This window comes from Molothrus ater, chromosome 23 (genome assembly GCF_012460135.2).
Source record: "Molothrus ater isolate BHLD 08-10-18 breed brown headed cowbird chromosome 23, BPBGC_Mater_1.1, whole genome shotgun sequence".
Classification (NCBI taxonomy): domain Eukaryota; kingdom Metazoa; phylum Chordata; class Aves; order Passeriformes; family Icteridae; genus Molothrus; species Molothrus ater.
The window spans coordinates 5,146,186-5,158,221 of record NC_050500.2 but is presented as its reverse complement, the minus strand read 5'-3'; the positions used below and the strand labels follow the sequence as shown (position 1 = coordinate 5,158,221).

The window sequence follows — 12,036 nt, the reverse complement described above, 5'->3', positions numbered from 1 at the left end:
CAGGCTGCAGAGGGTCGCTGTCCAGGAGCCATGCAGGGAACAAGCAAAGGATTAAGTCCATCTGCTCCAGTAACAGTTTTGCTACCAAAATAGGAAAGAGCACAGTTCCTGGTCTTTCTGGTCCAAACTCTAGGGAACTGGATTTTGGGAATAGATAGGCAGTGTCTCTTAGAACTAGCTGAGTGCCTCCATCTCTGCAACCCTCACACCATCAGATAGCAGAGCTACAGGTCACAGCAGAGCCAGGACTCCTTTTCCATGGGCATTGCTTAGTTCTTGTGCTTCCAGGTGTAATGGAGAAAATATTGTCCCAGTGTAAGAGAAGGAAGAGCGTCCAGCAGTGGGGTATTGATCAGGATGGTGTTGGCTGGGGGTGCTGTAGTTCAGGTCAGTCACGTGGAAGATGTGTCCCTGATGGGGCAGTAACACAAGCAGCCACAGAACAGAAGTGGGATGTGAGTCTTTGCAATCCAGGTTTCCCTGGCCCTCCTTGCTCTCTGGAAGGCAGCAGCAGTCAGCACTGCTCTGAGGAAGGACAGGATGACCCCCAGTTTCCCCGTGGCACACTGGATCCCGTGCCTTGCCGAGACAATCAAGCAGCACCTAACAAAAGTGGCACTGCTTTCTCCTGCAGGATCCCTGGAGCTGGCCATGACCCACCCCGAATTCTACTGGTATGTGGATGAGGGCTTGTCTGCTGAGAACAAGAAGAGCTCCCTGCTGAGGAGTGAGATCCTCTTCGGGGCCCCACTGCCCAACTACTACTCGGTGGAGGATCGCTGGGAGGAGCAGCGCCGCAAGTTCCAGAACTTCGTCATCACCTACGTGGCCATGCTGGCCAAGCAGTCCACGAGGTGAGGGGAGGGTGTGGGCAGGGCAGGTGGGAGTGCACAAGAGCAGGGAAGGGCTCAGGATGGAACAGACCTTTCAGGGTAAAAGCTCTGTCTTGTGTTTGTGGGGCTCCCAGATGAAGGGGGGAACGATGCATCTGACTCCATGTTCTTAGAAGGATAATTTATTATTTTATGATACTATATTATACTAAACTGTTATAGTAGTCTCCTCAAGCTAGGTCTAATAAGCTTTTGGGGGTCTATAACACACCCAAGATAGCTCAGCTACCCTTGCAGGCATAAAATCAGCAGGATGGTTTTTGTTGCAGTGTTAGAAACAAAAAGGTTTAATGAAAGGCAAAATAACAAACAGAGAAAAGCCAAGCCAGGCACCAGAGGTTCTTGTTCCTGGTAAAACACCTTACAAAAGTGATTAGTTTCTTTGTTCACTTCTTTTTTTAGTAAATTGCAGAGGTGGGACTTTCTGGCTTCTGTTTAATTAGCTATCCTTAAGTTTGAGGTGAGGTCTCTTAGACTTATGAAGTAGCTTTTTCACTTAATTGAGAAGAGACATTTTTGGGCTTTTTTTATTTTTGAAGAGACAAAAGACAGTTTTGTCACTCTATCAACAAGAGGCACACTCCTATACTAAACTATACTAAAGAATACAGAAAGGACACTTACAGAAGGCTAAAAAGATAATAATGAAAACTCGTGACTCTTTCCAGAGCCTCAACACAGCTTGGCCCTGATTGGCCATTAAGTCAAAACAATTCACATGAAACCAATGAAACAATCACCTCTGGGTAAACAATGTCCAAACACATTCCAAAGCAGCAAAACACAGGAGAAGCAAATCAGATAATTATTGTTTTCATTTTTCTCTGAGGCTTCTCAGCTTCCCAGGAGCAACATCTTGGGCAAGGGGATTTTTCCAGAAAATATGAATGTGACAGCTCTGCCTTAAAGTTCACACCAGGGCAGAAGGGCCTATTCTAGTCTAGTCTAGTCTAGTCTAGTCTGTTCTGTTCTATCCTATTCTATTCTCTGATAGCCATGTTCCATTTGGCTTCACTGGGAAGGCACCAGGCACAGAAGGCTTGACATGCTAGCTTGGACTGCTGGTCAGGCTTGAACAGTGGCCATGGCATAATGCTCCAGATGAAAAAGCATCTCCATTGAAACTGGGCTCAGCCACAGAGCTGTGAATGATGGTGGGGAGTATATGGCAGAAAACTACTCATGTGCTTCCCTTTACTGCCACTTCCACACGCCAGAGACACCAACAGAGACAATGAAAAGGGGACAAAGTTTGAATCTACTGCCTGTCTTTCCACTGAGAGCTTGTCTGGCATAGGATCTTTTTGCTTCTGTCTTACAAATCCACTTCCACTAGCTCAAACAGAACTTTCTTCCTGCTCTGAATTTGGCCACTACTGGTGTGATGCAGGGGATGAAAGTCTTTACTCAAGGCTGCTCAACCTGTGGATCAAATTCTGCTTTTTGTACAGAGAGGTGGGGAAGGGAGTCTCAGGGCAGGATAAGTTTCAGGAAGTGCAGGCTTTTTTCACTGCCAGGTTCTTGGTTGAACAGAGCTTTGCTCAGTGCTTGTGAGAGAGAGAGATAATAAAATAGAGCTAAAAGGCCTAGAAGAGCATCCCAGCACTCAGGCAGGTGACAGAAGGTGGTGTGTCCCAGTCTCCGTGCCTTCTTAGACTCCAGCTTCCTGCTGCCCTGAGTCCTGGTGCTTCCCAGAGTGAAGGGATGCTGATCTTCAAAAGCAGGTTGGAGTGCAGGCAGCCACAGAGCATTCTCAGCAATGGGCTGGGAAAGCAGATTGTGATTCTGACAAGCCAAAAAGGAATTGAGGCCAAGGCTCAGTTCCAAAGCTCAGATCCCTGATAGCTTCCTATGGTGCAGCATTATTGTAGTCCTGGTTAAATTATGTTGGATTATTTTTGCTCTGAGCCTGCTTCCAGAGGCAGAACCTGGTAAATCATATAATTTCTGATTAATCTCTCCCTCTGCCTGCATCCACAGTGCTAATACAATAAGCAATGATTAGGATTCCAGATGGAATTGGCTTTGAAGGCTCCAGGAACTGTCTATTAGTACCAAAGACCCACCATGCAGTGGAGGAGTTTTAAAAATATTAGACCTCCTCTTTATTTTTTTTCCTTCCCTGTATGAATTTCACCTCCAGCAGCAACTTTGTTCAGCCTGCTCTCAGTGCTCTGTTTTCTCAGAGAACTGCCAGGTTATTAGAGCAGTGACCTCCTTTGGCTCTGGAGGAGCTACTGTGCTTCAAACCACCTGGCTCTGCTCCTTTTGTGCTCAACTATTCCTCTTCTTTCATATCTCCCCACCCCAGCAAAGTCCAGGTGCTGTATGGAGGGACAGATCTGTTTGACTATGAAGTGAGGAGGACTTTCAACAATGACATGTTGCTGGCCTTCATCAGCAGTAGCTGCATAGCTGTCCTGGTCTACATCCTCACCTCCTGCTCAGGTATGCTGGAGTCACCTGTTCTAACACAAATCCAAATGTGCCCTGGCTCTCTGTGTCGAGGCTGAGGAGAGGCTGATGCCCTGGCACCAGTGTGGCACTGCAGCATGCAGAAGGGCAAGTCTGATTCTCCAGAGCAGAGATTTATGGGCAGGGTGAGGGAAAGACTCACAGGAGGTCAGGAATAAGATGCAAATGCCAGTCTTGGTAACACTGGCATAAATTTGATGTAATTTTTTGCATGAGCCTCGTGGGAAGGAGTCTGCAAGCAGTACTCCTGCAGCCCTGAACTGTTCTCTGTCTCCAACACACTCATGGGAACCAGTATCCCAAAGGGGCAGATGGGAGGTGTTTGTAATGCTAGGGGTGGCCAGAGATATTATTTTTCTTCCGTGTTTCTTTTCTGCTGTAGTGTTTCTGTCATTCTTTGGCATTGCCAGCATTGGGCTGAGCTGCCTGGTGGCTCTGTTCCTCTACCATGTGGTGTTTGGGATCCAGTATCTGGGTATACTCAATGGTGTGGCTGCCTTTGTCATCGTGGGGATTGGTAAGCTCATCTTTACTCAAAGCCTGGGCTTCACCTGTGCTGCCTTGCCCTGCCTTCTGTCTGCAGGAGAGAAGAAGGTGATGGTGGCAAATGCAGATTGAATTTTCAGGCCCTTTTCTGTTACCTATAAATTTAATATTTGCAGTTCAAATATCAAGGGGTGTGAAAAACGCCAATCACTTGTTTTTAAAATTTTAAAAGCTTCATAGTAATAAAATTGTTGGAAAAATAGTAATACAATTAGAGTAATAACATTTTGGACAAATTGAATGAGGACAATATGGGACAATAAATACAAAGAGTTACAGACAGTCTGGGTACCTCTTTCTGGGCAGCACGAGCCCGAGAAAGGACTCACATTAACAGAGGATTAACCCTTAAAAGCAACAGCCTGTTGCATATTCATACACCTCATCCATGATGCATAAACTCCACTCAGACACAGGATTCTGTCTGGGCAGTGTCAGCTTCTTCCTCCAAATCCTGACAGCGACATGAAGGCAGGAAGAAGTTTGTTTCTTCTGATAATGGAGCAATAAATTCTTTTTCTCTGAAAGATTCAGGTGTCCTGTGGCTGCTATCTCTGTGCAAGTCCTTTCTTCAAAAAAAATATCCTACATAGCATAGTTTCTATTTTAACATTTTGTTAAAACCTAAAACTATATTTAACACAGTACTTAAGAGAATTAATACAGCATTACTTTCTAACACAACACATATCATATTCATTTTAACATTTGCGAAAAGGCAATCATAGAATGCATGCATTTTTCACAAGGGGGAAATCAGATTTTCAGCAGGTGTCACCTCTGTGAGCAGAGTACCAATATCTCTGCTGTCTTTTTCCAGGAGTTGATGATGTCTTTGTTTTCATCAACACCTACCGCCAAGCCACGCACCTCAAGGACCTGCGACTGCGCATGATCCACACGATCCAGACAGCAGGGAAAGCCACCTTCTTCACCTCCCTGACCACAGCTGCAGCATATGCTGCCAACATCTTCTCTCAGGTACCCTGTACCTTTGGAATTTGGGGTTTCAATGTCTGCCAAAGGGCCTAATTGATCAGGAAGCTGACAACACCATCTGTCCTCTCCTTGAGCACAGTGGGCTGCCAGAGCTGCTTCTCACAGGGCTGTCTCTTGCTTGCTGTAAGGTAGTGGATTATCCAAGGAAATACTTCTGTGCTGTCACAGTACAGCTGGTCTGTAGCTGGACAAGGTAAATTTGGCCATAACAGAAATCCAATTTGGTCAGCCTGGTTCATTCTAGAAAAGAAATAAAACAAGTCCTTGAATGAGCAATCATTGGTTAGATTTGAACTCAAACAGAGATCTGTTGAAACAGGTCAACCCCCGTGGCAGGGAGGAATGATGGGGAGGACTCCATCTTATCAGAAGGCTAATTAATTACTTTATTATACTATATTATTCTATATATTATTACATTACATCTAAACTGAATCTGCCAAGCACTCAACTGAACTCCACTGCCCAGAATCTCGTGACTGTCAGTGACAGTCCCAACACACACACGCACACACACACACACACATTCACACCTGGCCCTGATAGGCCAAGGAAACAAAACCCCATCACTTTGAGTAAACAATCTCCATATTGCATTCTACTTTGGCACAAACACAGGCACAGCAAATGAGATAAGAATTGTTTTTCTTTTCTCTGCCGTTCAGACAATGTGAAACCCAGAAATAATTCCTGGGAAGAATTGCGCCTTGCTTTTCTCTGTGAAGAGAAATGTGGTGACAGAGATCTCATCCAATCACGCTCCTTCTAGAATGCAGACTTACCACTGGTCAAGGAGCTGGGACAGTGTTAAGACCCAGACCAATCAGGGTTGTCTAACCCTGGGAGTTTTAAACCCCTTATGTAAGGAAGCTTCCATAATAAACCATTGCTGTTGTCACATGGATCTCAGAGTTTGTGTTGTCTCTGTCTCCAGCCAACGGCCCCACGTAACAGTGGGGTCAAACAGGCTCTGTTTCAGTGCTTTACCTATCAGGTTTGCTGATTTTCCTGGCTGAGGTCAGTGTGTGTTATTCTCAGGCTCCTCCAGACATCTCTTCCTTGCCTGCTGTCTCTTCAGCAATCCTGCCCCAGTTGATCCCTGTCACTGATGGTGGAGACAGGAATGTGACGTACACACACTGAAGTTCATGTGGCAACAGCCAACCTTTGTTGAAGCACACCCTCTTTTATAGGGGCTTTGAATATCCCGTGCTTACAGAGAGGATTGGACAAAGGTCTTAACTCTGCCCAGCTAACTGGCCAATGATATGGGTGCATTCCTGATTCAAAGGGACTGGATGGGGTCCCCTTGTTTGAACTTGAATTTAGCCTATCAGTATTGTGTCCAGGGACTTGTTTGCTTCACTTCTCTAGCAAGCTAGGCTGGTTGAGTAAGTGTCTGTCATGGCCAAATTATTTGTGCAGCTATAGACCAGCTATAACCTTTACAGATCCCAATCCCATGTTCTCTTTCTTCCATGTAGATCCCAGCTGTGCATGACTTTGGACTCTTCATGTCCCTGATTGTGTCCTGCTGCTGGGTAGCTGTGCTTTTCACCATGCCAGCTGCTCTTGGAATATGGACCCTCTATGTGTCCCCATTAGAGAGCTCCTGCCAAGCCAGGTGAGCCCTGGAGCCTGTGGGTGGGAAGCTGTGGAATTCACAGTCAAGGAGGTTTGCAAATTCCTTCCCTATCATCTCAGTTTATCCTCATTCCCCTCAGGCAGCTTGGCTTTGGCTCTGACAGAAGGGAAATTTAAGTTCTGCCATTCCAGATTCGAGCAAAATGGAAGGGTCAAGTCCCAGTCTCATTCTCTCTCAGTCAGTTCTCTTGGTTGAATGCTATGGAGTGAGTATTGGACCATTTGTTTCCATTTGACCATTTGACAGCTAAACCTTCAAGTGGTGGAGATGCAAGCCCTGCAAGGCAGACAGGTCCCCACTGCTCCTGCCAGTGAGCACCAGCAGGACATGGAGATTTGTGTTTGAAAGTCAGCACATTTCCTTTTCCCCTGCTCTTCAGCACTGCAGGTGACCTGGAATGATTTTATTGATTAGCAGGGACATGAACTGCTGAAACTCCCATCACTCAGCACCCAGGGTCCAGGCTCAGCCCTGCTCTGTGCATCCAGCCCAGCCCCTGCCCTCTCAGCACTTAGCAATGGAATTTGCTCCTGGCAGCCCCTGTTGTCTTCCCAAGCAATTGGAGCAGGTTGTTCCTGTGCTCCTTGCCACTGAAGGAGCCCACTGGTAACTCCTCACAGGGTGTGTGGCTTTAAACTCTTGCCTTTGTCTCCTTTCCTGCTTCAATCCAGCTGCAGTCAGAAGTGCACCAAAAAGAGTGCCTTGCACCTGGCTGAAGATCTCTTCATTGCCTCAGCAGCCCCCTCCAGAGCAGGCAGAGAGACCCTTCCCTACCTTGATGATGACATCCCACTGCTCAGCGTGGAGGAGGAGCCTGGTAAGTGTTTTCTGTTTGTGCCTTTAGGGGATCACACTGCCCTCTTCATCCTGCAGTTCTCCCTGTCCCTGACACTCGGCCTTGCCTCAGTTCCCTGAACTGTAAGCTGGAGATGGTGTCATCATGGGAAGGTGTAGGAGTCAGGACTCAACATTCTTTGTAAGTTTGCTTTGAGATCTTCAGTGGGTGTCAATGCATGCTTTCTTAACTAGTTTGCTGATTCTCTTGGGTCCACTGTGGTGTGCTTTCTGTCTGGAATCACTGATTGTCATGTGGAAGTAGCCATGAAACATCTAAGCCATAACACCAGGACAGCTCACTATGGAGCAATGTTTTCCCCTCTTCCCTGCAATTTGGAGCACTGTGTTTGGGAAGCAGGAGAAAGAGCCCTGTTGTTCTCCAGCATCAGCCCCCTAGGGCAGCTCCTTCATCGTGGTATGAAGAGGGCAGTGACTTGCCTGAGATCACATAAGCAATCTAGAAAAAAAAACCCAGAAATTCCCTATCTGTTGTTAGCAGGAGATAATCCTTCCAGCACAAGAAAAAGGTGCTTACAGGGTCGTGCTCTCTTGTACTTGGCTTTTAAAACTCGCTGGAATCTCTTCCTTTTAAACCCCCCAACAGCAGTGGTCAGGGCAGTGAGTATCTTTCAGGCCTAGAAGCAAACTGGAGCTGGACATAACTGAATCAATTCCATGGCATGTGCAGAGCCCTTGCTGCAGAGTGGGCTCTGAGATGCCTTGGACAGGCAGGCACAGAAGCTCTGGCTGTGGCTCTGTGCTGCAAGAGTTCTCCTTGGTGTGCCAGAGCCACATGCAATGGTGATTTATGGAAATAATCCCTCTGTTCCCTGCAAACAGCAGAATGTTTTCCTCCAGGGTCCCTGGGCATGAGGGAGCTGTGAAGAAGCAAAGCAGCTTGTTCCAGTCACTGACCAAGCATGGTTTGTGGGCTGGCTGTGAGTGTGCCAGGCATGCTTCATCCCCCCACAGTGTGGGAGCATCAGGGGGTAGGATGGTCAGAATGGATGGAAATGAGATATCTCTGGAGCCAGGGCTTGGAATTTGTGGTTTATTGCAAAGGGCCTGGGTGCAGGGCCCTGCTGGGAGCTGCCAGCCACAGCTCAGAGCAGGGCTGAGAGAAGAGAGGGGGAGAGAGGATGATTGAGAGGGTAAAAAAGTAAAAGAGGCAAGAGAGCAAAAGCATAAGAGAGTAAAAGGGGTAAGAGAGCAAAGTTCCCATTACAATACAATAAATCTTCTTCTGTGTTGAATATTCTGATTCTCACTAACCAATCTAGTACAAGATACAAATCCTACAGCATTTCCATACAGCCTATAAGAATCATTACATTACCATCCTGTGTTACATTTTAAACCCTAAAAACTCCTCTTTGGGGCCCTTCTGCCAAGCTGGCAGGGTCTGCTCTGACCCTTGGAGCTGCCTGCAAGTAGAGGGAATTGTTCCATCAAAAGGGGATCACCTTCAGTGGCCACACCGTTGTTGTTGTGTTGTGGCCGACGTTGTTCAGTAACTGAGGGATCTCAAAGCTTGCTTTCATTCCAATCTCGCTTATAGTTTCTATATTCTCAAAATCTTTTGCCAGAAAATCATATTTATAAGGCTTTCCTGTTTCATCTTCCCCAACACACAGCAAGTGCCCTCTTCTCATAGAGAAGGGGGCATTTCCCTTGGCGTCCCTGATCTGGAGATAAGAGAATCAGGGAGGAGCCAGGCTGCGTCAGGAAGAGGTCAGCTGTGTGTAATTAGCAGTAAGGCACATTTAGTGGGACAGGGACAAAGTCTGCTTGGCCCAAGAAGCATGCAGTGTCCCTGTGACCTTAAGGACAGTGTTTGTGGGGTTTGGTAGAGCAAGGAATAGCCTGAAGCATAGATTTGGACTGAGCTATGGACTTACATGTGTAGCGGTTGCATGGCAGTGACTTGGCAAAGATGCTTCTTAAAACATCCTGGAGTCACTGCCTCTGCTGGGGTCTTACTCCATCTCTGTAGCTTGACTGAGCTGTACAGCACCTTGTACAAGATTTGATAAAGGAGAGCAGAGAGCTCTGAGAGACACTCATGCCACTGAGACTGCTTTTGATTTCTCTCTATTCTAGTCTCCCTGGAAATGGGGGATGTCCCCTTGGTGTCTGTGATGCCAGAAAATCTGCAGCTCTCTGCAGGGAAGAGCAGCCAGGGTCACTTGATAACTCATCTGCAGGAGCTGCTGGAACACTGGGTGCTGTGGTCTGCAGTGAAAAGCAGATGGGTGATTGTGGGTAAGCAAGGAGGGGAGCTGCATCTGCATGGATTTTAGAGGGTTTGACATTTCAATCAGTCTCCAAGCCTTGATTATTAGTTACAAGAGCTGGGAAAAGGGACGTGGTAACTGTTTTCTAACACAGTGGGAGAGTGCTCCCTGAACAGTCAGTCCCTAAGGGACTTTACCATCCCTTTCTTCTCACTCAGATCTAAAGTGGCAATTCCTGATGGAGTTTTTTCCAGGCATGGGGCTTATTGCAAGAAAGCCCAGCTGCCAGTGTGCTTTAGTGGCTGTTCTTTTCCCAGCTGAAAACACCATCTTTTTACCACATTGCTGCTCTCTGAGCATGTCTGAAGTGCATGTAGGGTCCCATGCTGACCCAGGCTTTTCTTTGCAGGGCTCTTTCTGCTCGTTTTGCTCCTGTCCATATTCTTTGCCAGCCGCCTCCATCCAGCCAGCCGTGCCCCAGTCCTGTTCCGGCCAGACACAAACATCCAGGTACTACTGGACCTGAAATACAACCTGAGTGCTGAAGGGATCTCCTGCATCACCTGCTCAGGTGAGAACACTGGTTCCCAAACCATGGTGGGTGCAGTCCAGCCTGGCCTAAGCCCTGGGCTGGAGGAGCTGAATTGTGAGGCAGACACCTACAATGTTCAAATATCTCACTGGACATTGGATGGGCCCCGTGAAAAGGAGGTACAGGTTGGGAAAAGGATGGTTGAGTTGCCTGTAGGAGTGGAGTATTTAGATATATTTAGAGTAGTATTTAGATATTAGATATTATATAGATTTAGATATTAAATTAGTATTTAGATATAAATATAAAGTATTTCCTGCTTTAGCCATGAACTGCCTGAGTATTTCTTCTGGAGCAATGCCTTCACAGACCATGAAAACTGACTGTTTTTACTCATAAGTGCTGGTCTCATGTCAGTGCCCAGCCCAGAGACTGTGGCACTGTGTTGCCTGCCCAGGGTTTGGTACTCAGCAGCTGAGTCTGTGGTGTGCACAGGCCTGGCACCTCTTTTCTCATGCCATTCACTCCTTCCTCCCTGACTAACCTTGTGGGACAGGTTTGTTTCAGGAAAAGCCCCACAGTTTGCAGAACAACATCCGAACTTCCTTGGAAAAAAAGAAGAGGGGCTCAGGTTCACCTTGGGGAAGCAAAGGCAGCATGAGTGATGCAGGGCAGCAAGGTGAGTGGAGCAGGATGACTCTGGCCATATTTGCAGCCAGGGCCCAAGGATCCACTGGGGTACAAACTAAACCACGTGCTCTCCGAATAGCTGATGGGGAATAATTCTCTTCAGAGCCTGTCCCACTGAGCCCTAGGCTGGTGCTGGATGTATGGTGTGACCGTGTTCACAGGGGTCCAAGGATGAGGGAAGAGATGAGGATCTGACTCCATGTTTCAGAAGGCTTGATTTATTATTTTTTGATATATATTATATTAAAACTATACTAAAAGAATAGAAGAAAGGATTTCATCAGAAGGCTGGCTAAGGATAGAAAAAGAAAGAATGAATAACAAAGGCTTGTGTCTCGGACTCTCTGTCTGAGCCAGCTGACTGTGATTGGCCATTAATTAGAAACAACCAACATGGGCCCAATCCCAGCTGCACGTGTTGCATTCCACAGCAGCAGATAACCATTGGTTACATTTTGTTCCTGAGGCCTCTCAGCTTCTCAGGAGGACAAATCCTAAGGAAAGACTTTTTCATAAAAGATGCCTGTGACAGTTTGGGGCATTTTTAGAATCCCCCTTTCCGTGAATACCTGCTGCTCTCTAGGACATGGTCCTGTAACCCAGGTGGCACTATCTTCATCTAGGTTCATATCCCTCTGATCTGAGAACAGGGCTAGGAACTCCAAGCTTTCACATCCCAGTCCTGTTCACAACCTTGTTGGCAGGTCACGAGGAGAGTAAATTCAGTTTGCAGGGGATTTTGAGGGTAAAACAGTTATTGGGCCAGGTCCCAGGATGACATGAATCAATAAGCCATCAGGAATTACTGCAGCTCAGGATGTATTTGTGATAGCCTTTGAAAGATGTACTGTGCTGGGAGAAGGCAGAGGCTGAGCAGACAGTAAACCATAAGAGAGCCCTCCTTTGCTCTGGCTGCATGATTTGTTGGTTGAGAAGTAGCACCAAACCTCGTGCCCTCTGTTTTCCTCAGAGCTCCAGGGCACTGTGTATATCTCCAAGTCCAGGAGCAAGGGAAGACCAGCTATCTACAGATTCTCACTCAATGCCAGTGTCCCCGCGCCCTGGCAGATGGTGTCACCGGGGGACGGGGAGGTGCCTTCATTCCAGGTAAGTCACTCCAGGATGCTGGGCCCTTCTAGCAAGAGGGCAGCACTCAGCAGGTGAGCACAAGAGCCTCCTCCTGTC

General features: G+C 47.1%; 1 protein-coding gene across 2 annotated transcripts in view; it reads left to right on the top strand.

Annotated features, from left to right (window-relative positions):
* The window catches only part of DISP3 (dispatched RND transporter family member 3), a 49,044-nt gene that overhangs the window by 18,990 nt on the left and 18,018 nt on the right, over nucleotides 1–12,036 (top strand). For both annotated transcript variants that reach the window (XM_036396355.2, XM_036396354.2), the window contains exons 3-12: nucleotides 635–854; nucleotides 3,205–3,341; nucleotides 3,751–3,885; nucleotides 4,735–4,895; nucleotides 6,398–6,537; nucleotides 7,230–7,375; nucleotides 9,496–9,657; nucleotides 10,039–10,200; nucleotides 10,718–10,840; nucleotides 11,822–11,958. In XM_036396355.2, coding sequence (XP_036252248.1) covers nucleotides 635–854; nucleotides 3,205–3,341; nucleotides 3,751–3,885; nucleotides 4,735–4,895; nucleotides 6,398–6,537; nucleotides 7,230–7,375; nucleotides 9,496–9,657; nucleotides 10,039–10,200; nucleotides 10,718–10,840; nucleotides 11,822–11,958 — 1,523 coding nt within the window. The remainder of the gene's footprint in view (nucleotides 1–634; nucleotides 855–3,204; nucleotides 3,342–3,750; nucleotides 3,886–4,734; nucleotides 4,896–6,397; nucleotides 6,538–7,229; nucleotides 7,376–9,495; nucleotides 9,658–10,038; nucleotides 10,201–10,717; nucleotides 10,841–11,821; nucleotides 11,959–12,036) is intronic.